At 39.5% G+C, this 15,222-nt stretch overlaps 1 protein-coding gene across 6 annotated transcripts in view; it reads left to right on the top strand.

The window, feature by feature from the left end:
• Positions 1-12,301, top strand: part of DPY19L3 (dpy-19 like C-mannosyltransferase 3) — a 66,774-nt gene extending 54,473 nt beyond the window's left edge. For 5 of the 6 annotated variants that reach the window (XM_036833588.1, XM_036833587.1, XM_036833589.1 and 2 more), the window contains 4 exons: positions 76-158; positions 7,456-7,588; positions 9,977-10,135; positions 11,651-12,301. In XM_036833588.1, coding sequence (XP_036689483.1) covers positions 76-158; positions 7,456-7,588; positions 9,977-10,135; positions 11,651-11,812 — 537 coding nt within the window. In that variant the 3' untranslated portion in view covers positions 11,813-12,301. The remainder of the gene's footprint in view (positions 1-75; positions 159-7,455; positions 7,589-9,976; positions 10,136-11,650) is intronic. The other variant, XM_036833586.1, reaches the window with a different exon arrangement.
• Positions 12,302-15,222: the final 2,921 nt, after the last annotated feature.

Genomic DNA, 15,222 nt, shown 5'->3' with positions numbered 1-15,222 from the left:
TTCACTTTAATCTTAGTGATAGTTGTGGGTCTGGGGGTGGATTTTGGTTTTGTTTAGTTTTGTTTTTAATTTCAGTTCTGGCCAGGAATGATGGATGAACTCTCCGAGTTGAGAGAATTCTATGATCCAGATACAGTGGAGCTGATGAACTGGATTAAGTAAGAGGATTTTTTTTTTTAACTTTTAAATTTAAAGTGCCTTTGAAGAGTCACTGTAGACCTCATTTGGTTTTTGGTTTTTTGGTTTTTTTCTGAATCTAATTATGAAGATACATTCATTCTCAAGTTTTTCTTTAAAACTCTATATTTGCAAATAACTTCTTTCCATTCAAAAAATATTCTCTAACCACAATCCCGTGAAGAAGGGAAAGTACCAGTATGGAGAGGGAAACAGAATCAGAGGATGCATTTCAAACCAGTGACAGCAATGGAAATAAAGTTTTATATTCTCTGCCAATTTTATCTTTGTCATTTCTTTCGTTTTAATACCATTCAGATTTTCTATTAATACTGACACATAAAATATTCTTTCCTTGTTAATCACTTAAAAATTAGACTGTAAAGTACAGTTAATTACAGTCATACTAGCTCAGTGCAGATTTCATTTTAACTAATCATATTGCCCAAGATTAGGCCTAGAGAAAATTTAAAATTCAAAAGCTAGAGCTTTTCCTTTCTTGAACATAATAATGCTTTCATGTTATATTGGTTTTTATTTTTGCCTGCACGGTTGCTTTGCCTCAGCATTCAGCATCAGAATGAGACTTGTGTTTTTCAAAGTTTTGTTCATGAAACCTGCCTCCCACCAGCAAAAATAAACTTTTTTACCCAGAGCAGCATTCCTGTGCCCTGTAATATTGTATTTCCCTATTTTATAACCAAAAAGCAGCAGTGTAATTATTCACACTTAAACAGGTGTCGCAAATCTTATGTGACATATTCTGAAAGCATCGGCTGTATTGTCTCCATCACTTAGAATTTTAGTAGCCATATTGGCACTTGCTGGTGACTAATGTTTACTAACCAGTACAGTTGAGCACTGCTTGTGTATTAAGAGATGGTAAATGTTTGATAGCTTAGGTCTCTTGAGTACAATACATGGATTTTATAGAGATTTGTATCTAAAATACATATGTGGCTTTGGTCCCAATTTTGGACTGGGTTGACTAGATGCAGTGAGTATAAGTTTTCATATATTTTCAGTGCTGAGAGTACGAAGTAGTGCTTTGTCTTTATTTATTTAACTTTAAATCATGGCAGACAATTATAGAGTAAGTAATTCCTTCAGTATTTATTGTGTAAGGGAAAAGAGGGTTATTCGTATAAAGAAAAGCTAATTACTTTTGCATTAGCTATAGTCAACTGGAAATTTATGACATGTGCATCTGAAGGTGAGGCTGATATTTTCTGTTTTTCAAATTGCACCATTGATAGGAATGGTGTAGGGTACCCAGTCTGGTAGAATCCTGAAGGTGGCAGATATTCTGGATCTACTTGGATTGGCATTTTAAAACATCTCACCTCTAGTCCCCAGCCTTTTAGGAATTAATTGTAGTGTCATTAAAATTTTATCCTAGCAGAGTTGTCTTTGGCTGTGTCAAACAGGGTATACTTTTTGTAACGCCTTTATTTTCATGCTTTTGCTCACAGAAAGTTATTTAAAATAACATTTCTGGTTCTGAAAAATTATGGATGAGAGCTTATTCCATGTGTAAAGAAGATAATCTTTTACTCTGCATTTGGGGAAGTGGTCTTTGTTCTTACATTCTCCTTTTACTAACAGTTCTTCTCCCTGTATGTAGACTTACTCTTTTCACTTTTTAAAAATTCTCAGCAACTGAAGGATTTGTATTGTTCCAAAAAATTGGTTCTATTGTGATCTAATCTTGCCTGTTTTCCCTTCAAAGTCTTCAAATCTAAATTATTGTTTTTGCAAAATAGCTGCTAGGCATGTTTGTGAAATAAGCTTAAGTGATGATGAATGTATGCCAAAATAGGGTCTGTTTAGACACGAAGTGTATTTGTTTAAATCAACATTTAAATCAGCTCTGGTCTGTAGACTTCAATTCCAAACACAAGTGCATGCATTTATTATTCTTTTAACCTGCCCTGATTTCTTCTGTTTTTAAAACATAAAATATGACCTTCTGCTTTCACTCCACTACCTTGATTAGTCACACAGTGTTTGTGATATTAGTAGGTCTGAGCTGTGCTAGAGAAAAGGCTGTGGGCTAAGGATACATGGAGTGTATCTGAAAATCTGTTTGAAATTGTCTAAGGGCAGCAGCCAGACCTCTGGTCCCCACCCAGCACTGTTAGTGAGGGACACCTCCTCCCCATCCTGTCTGCTTCTGTTCTCAGATAACCAAAGTGATACACTCACATCTGTCCTTTGTCAGGGCGGTCGTGACAGCATCTATTGGGGTGGGAGCGCAGCTTCCCTCACAGGATGGCTGCCTGCCTGCCCTCCGGGATGAGTGAGAACAAGGAACAGTGACCTGCAGAAACTCGAGGGGACACAAATGACCCTCCACTTTGGCACAGGGCAACTCTTGCGTAAAGTGTTGAGAAGAAGCTACCGCCATCTCCCAGTCTGCCTCGTGTCCTTGATGCTGGGGCTCCATGCTTGATGCTTCGGGATTAAATTCTCTTTAATCAGCAAGGATCTTTTGTTGCAGTCAGGCCCCCAGAGTCTTCCCTATGAGAAGTAGGGCGACATCTGCGTGCCTTCCACAACCCCGGCCGGTGTGTTCACCGGGCTGGTTACCTGCCTTCCACGTTATACTGAGGTGCTGCATGCCCTGTTTTCCAGCAGATTTAAATGCACGTGTTCACATTAACCCCTTTTTACTGATGATGTTTCCTGAATGCGAAGATTAAAAACCTGGTTTTTTGTTGTTTTCTTACTTTCTGGTATCTCTTTCAGCAAAACCCAGTTAGTACTTTTATAGGTTTTATGTGTGATTAGAAAGCACGTTTACTTCATCAAGGCCAAGTGCCACAGCAATTGGTAGTTCATACCTCGTTCCTTAGAGTGTTTCATTTTTGGCTCCTGAAACATTTCTTTGACATTGTGCAATTAAGATAGACTGTAGATTTGACTGTTTTGAAGTGTGACATTTTACCTACTTGGCTTTAGGAGATTTTCACTAGAAATAGTTTCTTTCCAGTGATGAAGCCTGCATGTGCAATATTTTCTCAATGGGCCTGAGAAAATGGACCAAACTTCCTTCGCATTTAATCAAAGCAGAGAGAATTACTGTATGTTTTAAACATGATGTTGGTTAAGTTCAGACCTTAAATGCCTGTAAGCCTCTTTTATACTTAATGAATCATTTTGTGGCATTTGCATAATTCTATAAATTTTTGAAGTGTAGAAAAAACAAATGTTCACACATTATATTATAATGCTTAGTTTCCCCATTAGTTCAACAGTAATTAACTTGTTGAAGCTTAGAGCTTCAAGAATAAATGAGATTATTTGTTCAAAATGCCATCAGGTCTTCCTGGAATGACATTTAAATTATATAATGTAAATCCATTTGACCTGTGAGTCCTTGTCATTATTTAGTGACATTTCTTACAGAATAAATTGTTTGCAGGTTGGGCAGCCTGCTATGGAGCTTGGCAGAGAACTATAAAAACAAATTATTCTTTCATTTTATACATCCTTTGTTCAAACATTGGTAAAAATTGCTTTGTTTTTCTATAATAGAGAAGTGTCATTCAGTGGTTAAAAGCACATTAGCTATTTTAGACACAGACCACAGACTGTGTCAGCAAAAGTATCTGTGAAGGAAGAATACCCATCATTACATCTGTCATACTGCATATTTTAAGTTAAAGACAAAGAATCCCTTCTCCCTTTGCCTACTGAGTTTACCACAGAAAATGTAAAATACTGTGAATCTAGGTTTTTAAAGTCTAGAAAATGTGATTTTTTTTTTTCATTTTGTTTCACTTTGCTTGTTTTACTTTTTGCATTTGCTTTACGGATAAACTTAAATATTTAAGAGAGCAGTTAAATATCCCAGATTTACCATAGGGCTAGCATATAAAACCAAATCAGACAATCAAGTGAATAAACACCATCTCTAGTATGCTTGGAAGTCAGTCGTTGTCAAAGAAATATTATATCTAATCCATGAGGGTACTTGTATTTTGCTATTTAAAATAAAACCAAGGACCTTTAGTGAAAGACTGTTAAAAATCCAGAGGACTGTAGCACCAGCAGTTGAGACGGATTGCGTTTCTTTTAAACTTCCTGACTTCACTAATGAGGCCAAACATTAAAACGTGTCACAATCGAATGAGCTTTGTTCCATTTTTCCCTCAACTCCTCTAAGTAGTCACGTGACATGACGTGCTCACCTGGTGATGGCTGCTGTTGCCTTGGGGACCGTACCCACTGGGGCGGCAGGGAGCAGCAAGTGCTCTGAGAGCCTGCAGAGGAGAGAGGCCGTATTTACTGTGTCTGATGTGTTCCGTTTCCAGCATAGCTGCAGGCCCACAGAAAGCGGTCGTCAGTATGTGGTGGACTAACTATGGGCTTGTTTTGAAGTGTTTGCCTGTAATGAGAGCTGGGTCTATTAGCCAGTAAGCTTCTTGAAGACAGGGTATCACCAGCCCTGCACATAGTAGGCCCTCAGTAATAACTTTTGGCTGAATAAAGAATAACCTTATAACTCCCCAGCAAGCAGTTTAGGAATTTTGACATTTTAAACCTTTGTGAACTGTATAACTCATCAAAGTATTGTGATGATCGCCCAGGAAGGGGTGGGTGAAACCTTTGTCATTAGCCATGAATAGATAACAGGCCAGTCATCTATCTCTGCCACAACTAGAAACAGCTCTGTGCATCTCCCTGATGCTGAATCCTGTTATATGTTCAAAATGATGATGCTGAGACAGCCTAAAGATTTGAATGGATACTATCAGCTCAGCTGCTGGATTTGTCGTTTGTGAAGAGAGACAGGTTTGGCACTCTTAGGCAGTAAGACTGTACAGACCAGGATGGTTCTCTCTCTGTTAGCTCTCACCTCTACCTCATGTTTTGCCAGACATGGAGACCAGACTCATCTTCTCCCTGCATTCTAAATCTCTTTGGTTCAGAGGACCCAAAGGCAGCCACTCTGTGGCATTAATTGTATAATTTATTGCAGTAGAATGGTTTGTGCCAGTTAAGAGTATACAGAAGGAAAGAAGACTGGTTTGGAAAAATGGTGACATTTTCTTTAATTTTATTTGTCCATATTTATTGTCTTTAGCAATTACGGTACACTATAAATGAGGGCAGCATGGTATATATGGCACAGACTAAGCGTTTAGTAAGTATTCATTGAATAAAATGGAATTTTTATATAAACCTTTCACTAAGGAACTCAGTGCACCTCTTTTCATTTAAACCCTCCTATTTCCCTGACCACATGGGACACATGTCAAGAACTCCTTATAAATTGCTGGTTCAGGGGGACAGAGCAGACATCTATTTATGCCTGTGTTCCTGGGTCTGGTTGTCAGAATGATGACATCCTATGAAGCACAGCCAAGTTCACATAAAAGTTTTTCTCTTGTAATCCATTCTGGGGTCTGACAGGAATAAGGGAGGGTGCAGATTGTGTCATTCCCTGTGTGCTCCTTGTAATTCTATCCACTTTTTTCTATCACTTAAGAAAGCTTATTGGAATTCGAGTGAACAAGAGTGTCATTGTTAGAAGATCTTGCATTTTCCAAAAGTAAATTACTTGTAACTGTTTTCAGCTTGAGCTGTAGGATGCCTTGCTTGTAGACATCCAGAGGCCTTTGTTGGGTGGCATTCGTGCTGTAGTCTTAGCATTAAAATGGAGTAAGTAGAACATCCTCATGGAATATGTGAATATGATGAGGCTTCTCTTAGAAACTTGAACACTAGAGCAAGTTTCATGCCCTGATGTCCAGATACATTGAGGAGAACGGCCTGCTGTGGCTTTTTCTGCAAAGTATGTTGAGCTTTAATGATTTCAATTAGACTCCTTCTCAAAAAAACTATGTCCATCATTTTAACTCACCCTAGCAGCCATACACTCCTTGTTCTTAAAACAAGAAGGGTGAATATATCTTGCAGTATTCCTACTGGGCCTGTATCAGAAATTCTGCATTGAGGAGAGTCCATGGAACAGCCGATATGTTCTTCACAATAAAATGACACCTTGTTGATTTGCAGGTGGCTCCCAGGTTTTTAAAAAAATGGAAGGGAATTAAATGAACTACTAAGATTCTTTTTTTCCGGGGGAAAAGGAAAAATGCTTTCACAGAAATCAGGAAGTCTTTCCTTGGCCCTCCATCACTGTCCCTCGCATCCCATGGGGAGGCAGAGAATCACAGCTTGGTGATAATTGGAAAGTGAAATCTTAATTTAATATCAGAATACCCTGTGTTCCTTAAGATACATGTAGTCTTTCGTAATCAGGACTAAAGGAAAGGAATACATAAAATACTTCTGCTTCCACATCAGAAATATTGTACATCTTCATACTGAGTATGATAAGATAATAAGATATCTACTAGTTCAGAATCTTCTTTCCGTGTTCTTCTGTTTTTACTAATTCTTTTTTTCTAAAAAGTAATTTATAGTAATATCTGTGATCTTTTTTTCTTGTTTTAACCAAAAACCCTTGGAATTGACTCATGGCAACTGCAGTTTCTGGCTTTATAATTTGTTTTACTCTAGGCAGCCCTTTTAGTTAAGTTTAATACAAAAAGCCCTGGCAGTCTTCTAAGGCCTCGTGTTAGAACCTGCGTCTTTGCAACAAGAGCAGGAGAGGGTTGTGGGTTTTAGCCTAGAAGACTCAGGAGATACCCACATCCTAAGACAATTCATTATAAGAGTAAACCCATCAAAACAGTAAATTAGAAGCTTCCCAATCATTGTCAAAAACAAATAGGAAAAATTTCATAAAACAGTTTGAGTGTAAATCAGGATCTCGAGCAGCCTCCTGTGTTTTTCCCGACTCATAGCCCTTCCTAACATAGCTGGGTGATCCTGAGTGTGTGATATTATCTTCGTGGAAGCCTTAGCAGTGAGGTTAATTTAGACTCTAAAATCTTTTTTTTTTTAACATCTTTATTGGAATATAATTGCTTTACAATGGTGTGTTAGTTTCTGCTTTATAACAAAGTGAATCAGTTATACATATACATATATCCCCATATCTCTTCCCTCTTGCATCTCCCTCCCTCCCACCCTCCCTATCCCACCCCTCTAGGTGGTCACAAAGCACCGAGCTGATCTCCCTGTGCTATGCGGCTGCTTCCCACTAGCTATTTTACGTTTGGTAGTGTATATATGTCCATGCCACTCTCTCACTTCGTCCCAGCTTACCCTTCCCCCTCCCCACATCCTCAAGTCCATTCTCTGGTAGGTCTGCATCTCTATTCCTGTCTTGCCCCTAGGTTCTTCATGACCTTTTTCTTTTAGCTCTAACACTCCAAGGAAGGCTGTGTTTGCTGGAAGCATGCAGTTACTGGCCGGCGTCAAGCTGTGCACGGGAAGGACCTTAACCAACCACCCGCACTACGAGGACAGCAGCCTGAGAGAGCGAACCAAAGCGGTGAGCGCCTCTCCCGGCTCTTTGTGGGGCAGCAGCGGGCTGGCCCGTGTCTGGTAAAGCCGGGGCTCCTGCTGCCTGCGGGTTATGAGGGGAAGGCAGAGCTGAAGTGCCCGTCAGGACGTGCGTCTCCAGAGTCTAGACCTTGGCCTGCCCCGTCTGTTAAAGGCATGCTGTTTCGGCCTTCTGTTCCTCTCGGGTAGAAGAGTAAACTGAGGAGGAGAACACCTTGAGATGTACAGGGCAGAGTGTTAGAGGACAGAGTCCTCAGAGCTTTGAACTGCAGAGAGAAGGAAAGGGGGAGCGGCATACTGGTCACATTTTTTAATGGGCTGTTTCTCGTGTGTGTGTGTGTGTGTGTTTGAGAGAGAGAGAGAACAGGCAACACAGCCACACAGTTAAAAAAGCTCAGAGCATGCAAAAGAGAACATAGTGAAAAGTCTCCATCCCACCCCTGTCTTCCAGCTACTGGTTCTCCTCCCAGGAGGCAAATAACAGTACCAGTAATTTTATGTATATACAAATGTGTGTGTGTGGATATATACACGAATTCATATTCTTTCCCCCCCTTTTTACAAAAGAACTAATTACATCTTGCTTTTTTTGGCACTTCGTGTATTTTGGAGATCACTCCATATCAGCATATCCACAGCTTCCTTGCCATTTTTAAAGCTGCATAATATTTTGTCACGTGGATGTGGCAAATTTTATTTGACCGTTTAGGTTGTTTCCCTGTCTTCTGCAATTATACAGCAATTTCCCAAATGAGACGCCTGTGTAAGCATCGCTCTGCACAGGCACAAAGTGTCTGTCTACACATGAGGTTCTTAGAAGTGAAGTTGCTGGGTCACAGGGTGTGGGCATTTGTAATCGAGGTAGAATTACCAAGTCTGTATGAATTATGCCAGTTTACACTCCAGTCAGTGCTACAGAAGTGTACCTGTCTTAGTCCTCACCAGCAGTGGTTTCAAACTTTTTAATGTTTTATATCAGTCACTTCTTAATCTTGGTGGCTGAAAATTTGTTGAGAAGTCTTGTTTGGGGGGTGAGATTTAACTAGCCTAAAAGTAAATGATTTTTACTAAATGCTCCATTTTTAAGAGAATCGTCTTAACATAGATTTCCTGCTAAAATGGGAATTTTTTAACTAGCCCAAGTGTTCCAGATGGCCCTGAGTTAGCTAGAGGAAGAGGGGAGGGTACCTGGATCAGCAGACCCCAGAGTTCAGCTAGGAGGTGGCCGCCACTTTGACTCGAGAGAGATGCAGATAGAGACACGTCAGAGGCACGGGGAGTCCTGTGTTCCGTCCTCTCCAAGATCCAGTCCCTGCCTAGGTGCTGAGTTTTATGCCCTAAAAACTGATAATCTTGAAGGTCCTAGTGCCCTTCTTCAGTCATGACCTTCAGATCCTTGGAATGCCTTAGTCTGAGGCTGGTGCTGGACTGCAGGCAGGATGACCTTGCAGTGTTAGCCGTAGAAGCAGATAACCCCCCACCATTTCAGCATAGCCGTTCAGACCTGCTGACCTAGGCTCTCAGAGCCCAGTCTCTTAAGTCAGAGACATATCATTAGAAATCAGTGGGCGACAAAGGAAGCAGCACCTCTCTTTATTACCCCTCCCCCGACACACACACACACACCATTCTACCTTTCCCAGCGCCAAGTCCCAGGATATAGGCCACTCACCATCTGCGTGTATTCACTTAAGGTGTGTGAAGCTGGTGGTGACTGGGAAGGCGTGCCTCCTGTTGAACTGCCACTGGGCGCTGCAAGTTGCTCTTCCTCCAGGAAGGACGAGAGAGAGAGAGAAAGCGTAGGGTCTCCTGGTCAAGCTGAGTGCAGCAGGACAGCAGTAGAGCGAGGGTGCTGCCCCTGTCTGGGGCCAGGGACCCTATGGGGGTCCTGTTCCCCAACTGGCACTCTCAGAAGCTGGGTCTCCTTACAAGTATCTGTGCCTCCAGACTGTACCACCACCCCTAATGGACCCTTTTAGTCTAAAGGTCCCCTTTTTAAAGGCAGAGACTGTGTCTTATTTACTCAATCGCATTATTTACCTTGGTGAAGCATTCTTAGAATTGGCATCTACTGATGAATATATTCATAACTCAGTACATCCTAAATCCAAATCTCTTTGGCGTCTAAATCCAAATGTATTCAGCATGACGCACTCTCCCCCATCCCAACAACTTTTTTTTTTTTTTTTTGGGAATTTCTCACACACACTCCAGGACTACAGGTGACTGAGCGACCTGCACAGGAAGAGGCCGGGGAGCTGGGTGTCTGCGATTAGGCTCAGCCCCTGTGGGAGGTTGCAGCAATAGATAGTCCTTGACGAGCTTCCCAGCAGTTAAGTGGTATTTTGCCCTATTCCATTTTTATCTTGTTTTGAAGGTCTATCAGATATATGCAAAGAGGGCCCCAGAGGAAGTGCACGCCCTGCTAAGGTCCTTTGGCACCGACTACGTGATCCTGGAAGACAGCATCTGCTATGAGCGCAGGCACCGCCGGGGCTGCCGGCTGCGGGACCTGCTGGACATCGCCAACGGACACGTAAGCGTGCCATCCGCCACGTGCGGGGCGTCCCCTGGGGAGGAGAGGGTCCAGTGTGAGTCCTAAGGAGTGTAACTACCTTTAGTGTAATTCTACCTTGTAGAATTGCACAATGGATCAAGCATTCACCTCCGGTGCATTCTGCAGAACCCCTACCTTGGCACGTTAGTGACTTGCCCCGGGGGCTGGAGGGGCGGGAGAGATGGGAGGGGAGCTCTTGTCCCCACTGTCACACCAAACAGAGCAACTCTGTCTTCAGCTGGTCTGTGCCATGAGGCTCTGCATAGAATTTATTTTTTAAGGTTTTGCTACTAAAGTGAAAAAGAAAACCTCAACCTTTTAAACCGCTGCTCCAAAGCGTCATTTTGGCTTATACGAGTGGCCATGACGGCGGTGCACCAACCCACCACCCACCTCCCAGCCTGTGTGGTAGAATCTCACTCCTCTCCCTGCTCTCTTGTTGGGTGTCCCTTTTCGTCCACTGGCACACTTCCACAAAGATGGCTTTCTGTGGCCAAGCTTACACTCCTGAGCAGGAAAACAAGCTACTTCTCTTTTCTTCCTTCTGAGGAAAATGTTTTCGGAGCTATGCCAGGTCTCAGATAGAGAAAACAGAAGATTTTCATCCTTTAGAGGTGGTGTGTGCTGTAATTATTGGTATAAAAGCTGATAGATATTTCTAAAATGAGTGGGGGAAAAAAGTGATAAACCTAGCCTACATCTGAAAAAAATAAATAAATAAAACCTTGACTGTACAGAATTTGAGATTCAGAACACTTAAGATCTACTGTCTTAGCAAATTTCAAGTGCAGAGTACAGTATTATTAACCCTAGTCACCATGCTGTACATTAGGTCACCAGAGACTTACTCATTTCATAACGGCAAGTTTATACCCTTTGACCAACATGAATGTATTGATTAACTTGATTGTAGTAATCATTTCACCATGTATATGTATATCAAATATCAGATTGTATACCTTAAATATATACAATTTTATATGTCAATTATGCTTCAATAAAGCTGAGGCAAAAAAAGAATATGAGATTTGATTTTTGCTCAAGGAAAATAACTGTCCATAACTATCTTGAATTCAGAGGAGGTACAGACCAAATACATGCATTTAAATTTTGCTTTGTGTGTAACTTTTTCTAACTAGGCCATCTAATGAGTTGCAGAACTTTCTCTGGTCATAGTAATTCTTCTCTGTATTTCATTTTTTGAGAGGGAATGGTGTAGTATGTTCCTCAGGACAAGGAGATCCAAGTTCTGCTTCTAGCTTTGCCATTAAAGGTGAACATTGTTTGACACCGAACTCTGCTCTTCAGCCTAGGGTCACACTTCCAAAGGGGAAAGGAATGGACCAGATGATCTCCAAGCAGCCACTGACATTCGTTCAGTTTAAGTTCACTAGCATGTCATTCTTAAAGAAACCCAATCCCTATTCCTACTTCTGTTTGTCTTTTGTAAATACGATTTTTTTCCAAGTTGTATTGGTTTTGTTTTGGCTTTAGATGATGGATGGCCCAGGAGAGAATGATCCAGATTTGAAACTTGCAGGCCACCCTCGCTTTTGCGAAGAGATAAAAAGAAACCTGCCCCCCTACACAGCATACTTCACTAGAGTGTTTCAGAACAAAACATTCCACGTTTACAAGTTATCCAGAAACAAGTAACAGAGCTTTCTATTTAATCTCTATTTTTGATATGTGAAACTCCATCATAATGAAACTCAATAGATAACGTTTCAAATGTAATTAGGTAACCGGTACCTTAAAGCTGTGATATGATTAAGTCTACAAATGTTTACACAAGCGTTACCATCTTTGAAAGTATCTTATATATGCTTCAGTCTTTGTCTTGTTTCATTAATGTTCTTTAGCCTAAATGTTTTCAACTTTCTAAAAGTGATCTAGAATTTTGTTGTTGGGGAGAACAGTTAAGCGTTCCATAGGTAGCCTGAACAGCTGCATATCATGTTGGAAATCTAGAGCCTGTTTCAAGATTTGAAATACTTCTAATTTTTAATTGACTTACAACAGCTATAGTTGAATCGAATTGAGGGGGTACATAATTAAATTATTTAATATTTTTTCACTAGTGAAGACCAACTGGTGGCTTTTTAAAAAGCTCTCTATTGTCCTGTTTCACCTAAAAATTTTATAATGTTTTTCATTTGTCATGCTTTTAATATTTTTTTAAAAATCATGTTAGGTCTTCATATGTATCTAAAATTTTTTGTTGTGCTCCATCTGAAATGTAATGTGTAGCACTTCAGGAGTACGTGTCAGTGTGTGTATGTGTGTACACGCGCATGTGCATGAATGTTTTAATGCTGGACACAGAAAAGTGTTACAAGTTCCGTATTGTAAGTCCTTAAGGCAGCAGAAATATTATGTAGCTGAGTAGAATTTGTTACTGTATAGTGTTACTATTTTAAAACCTGTTGATACTATTTAATCTATCCTGCAAGTAAGAAAATTCTTCTTCATTTCTTACTCATTCAAATTTACTGGGTTTGCAAAATTTTGTAAACTCTTTGTTTTTAGCCTTTGTATTTTTTACAGCCTAGAACCTTGCAAAGTCTTACTATTTTTAAAATGTTGTATCTTAACTAACTCACTACTATGATATTTTTGGCAGAGAGCATTTTCATACCAAGTTTGATTTGTGGTCTCCAATCTTACTGTGAGGGCCCTTAATAGGTTGTTCTTTTTCTTACTCAAAGGTAACCAAGTGCCTCTAAGTCATGCTTATTTGTAAACAACGAAGAGGATTATGTGTACCTTGTACCTGCTCAAAAAATTTTTGATAATTGCTTTTGTAATTAATTTCTAATGATAGGGACATGTAAAAGTTACTGATAAAAGCATATTATGTATTTAATTAAATCAAGATGGCTAATGAAATTAACTTTCACCTCTCATGCCAGTTGGAAATGATTTAAATATTTCTCCTTGCAATTGTGTTGAAGTAAATCACCGTAGACACGAAGATGGATATATCACATGTTCAAATGATTTTCTATTCAGCTACTACTTATTAAGCAGTATTCAAAAAGAAATTTTACACTATCATGTCGGGTTCAAGGAAGGATACTTGGCTTTTATCAAAACTTATTTAAATAAAAAATTGACAGTAGCTGGGTTGTTAAATTATGCAACTGAAACTCCTGAATTATATCTTTCTTGTATCCCTTAATAAGGTTGGAGACCACTGCAGTTTAGGATAATACAATAATAAAACATTTTAATCAGTACTAAAAGTTTAATTAAGCCAGTAATGATGCATGCCTATTGCAGCTGACAGCATGGGTCAGTCCATCCTTCAGTGAGTGCCTTACTCTAATTGAAACCAAGCACATGTAAGGTACAACGTGTTAGACTATCTAGCTACGTTTTTAAAACCCTCTATTACCTTCTCAGAAATATTTCAGTTTATTTTAAATATTCCTGTATTATTAATCTATGCATTTGGGTATTTGGAGTTTCAGTATACAAGAAACATGTACTTAAATTTTTATGCTTATCATCACCACATTGATCACATACAGTAATCCTTTTTTCACAGTTTAGGTGCCATTTGTTGCCAAAACACTTAGTGTTCAGTCTTTAGTGAAAAATATAAAGTGCCAAAAAATCTTGCAAGACAGAATCCATACATACACTCTTTCCAAAACACTGTGACCATGTATAGTTGACATTTTTATTTCCTGATGACCAAATCTCTTAATGAATCATGTTAAATATTTTTAGTGCTCCTCAGTATTCTCTTTTATGACCTTCTCATTGGAGTACACGGGAGGAAAGAGAGGAAAAGCGGCTGACCCTGGCTCTCTAAGCTCCCTGCCACACGATCTCAGTGGCTGTGCTAATGTTTGGTAATATCCTCAAATTACGGCTGTATTTTATGGGTAGAAAGACCACTTGATTTTGCTTCAGAGTTAGCATTCAAAAGAACCTCTAAGTACAGTAAGTGCTCTTAATTAACCTTTACTTACATGACTCACCGGGTCCCTTCACAGTCTCCATCCCTCTTGTAAGCTGACTTCGGCCCAGCACCACTGGGGGCTGCTTGGCTTTCTCACGCCTCTGCTCTCTCCTTTGAGTTCTCTGCCTGCGCCAACCTTGTCTGCATGCTCTACTTCCCGCTGTAAATACACGATTCAACATAAACCCAGGAAATTTTGCTCTAAAATGAAAGGGTTATTTCTGCAAAAATTAGCTTGAATGCTTTGGTAAGATTTGATAAAGGTTGCTGCTAATAAAAATTACTTTTAAATTAATTGTGGTTGGGAAAATTATAAAATATTGGGAGAACTTAAAATTCAAGAAAATTTCTGAGCTTAGATTGCTTCACAGATTTATTTTAGTACTCATTTCACCTTAAAAAAAATCTAGACTGATCAGAAGGTATTAAAAAGTACCCAAATCATATTATTGGTATGATTTATGCAAAAATAAAACTGTAATCATTGGACCCTTATGCAAAGGAAAGGCCTCGGCTTTACATCAAAAGATGAGCAAATGAATGTACAATTATACATTTGAAGTTATGATTGCCTACTTTAACCAACTTTAACTTCATTAAATGACCAACTACAGATACTGATCCCAGTGGCTAATCTACTTCTTCTAGAGTTGAAAGGTTCCAGTCACTTTATTACAGACTTAAAAAATGGAATTCATTTCAGATATATTAGCCAGGAGCATAATTAGGTGTTATCTAGGCCATTTGTTGTCCACTTAAAGGTGATTTTCTTGACCTTTGTGAGATCAACTAAATAAATGTGTGTGTGTGTGTGTGTGTGTGTGTGTATGTGTTGGGTTGGTGCTGGTGTTGGCAAGGACATAAGTAGATATTTCATCTGGTCTGCATCTTTACAATTAACTAAAAAGGTTTATTCTGATTCCACATGAACCTTGTAACAATTTTAGCTCATCTTTGGCCAAAACTTACCTGAATTAACTAGAAATAGTCCATTTTTAAATTTTCATTTAAACATTGGAATTAATAGAAAGACAAAATGTTCTCAGATCATATATCTTGGCCAGTATGCTCCAAAATGCTTTATATATGACAACCT

Source organism: Balaenoptera musculus, chromosome 19 (genome assembly GCF_009873245.2).
Source record: "Balaenoptera musculus isolate JJ_BM4_2016_0621 chromosome 19, mBalMus1.pri.v3, whole genome shotgun sequence".
In the NCBI taxonomy this organism is placed as follows: Eukaryota; Metazoa; Chordata; class Mammalia; order Artiodactyla; family Balaenopteridae; genus Balaenoptera; species Balaenoptera musculus.
Note: the sequence above shows the minus strand (reverse complement) of the source record. Positions and strands in the feature narration are given on the sequence as shown.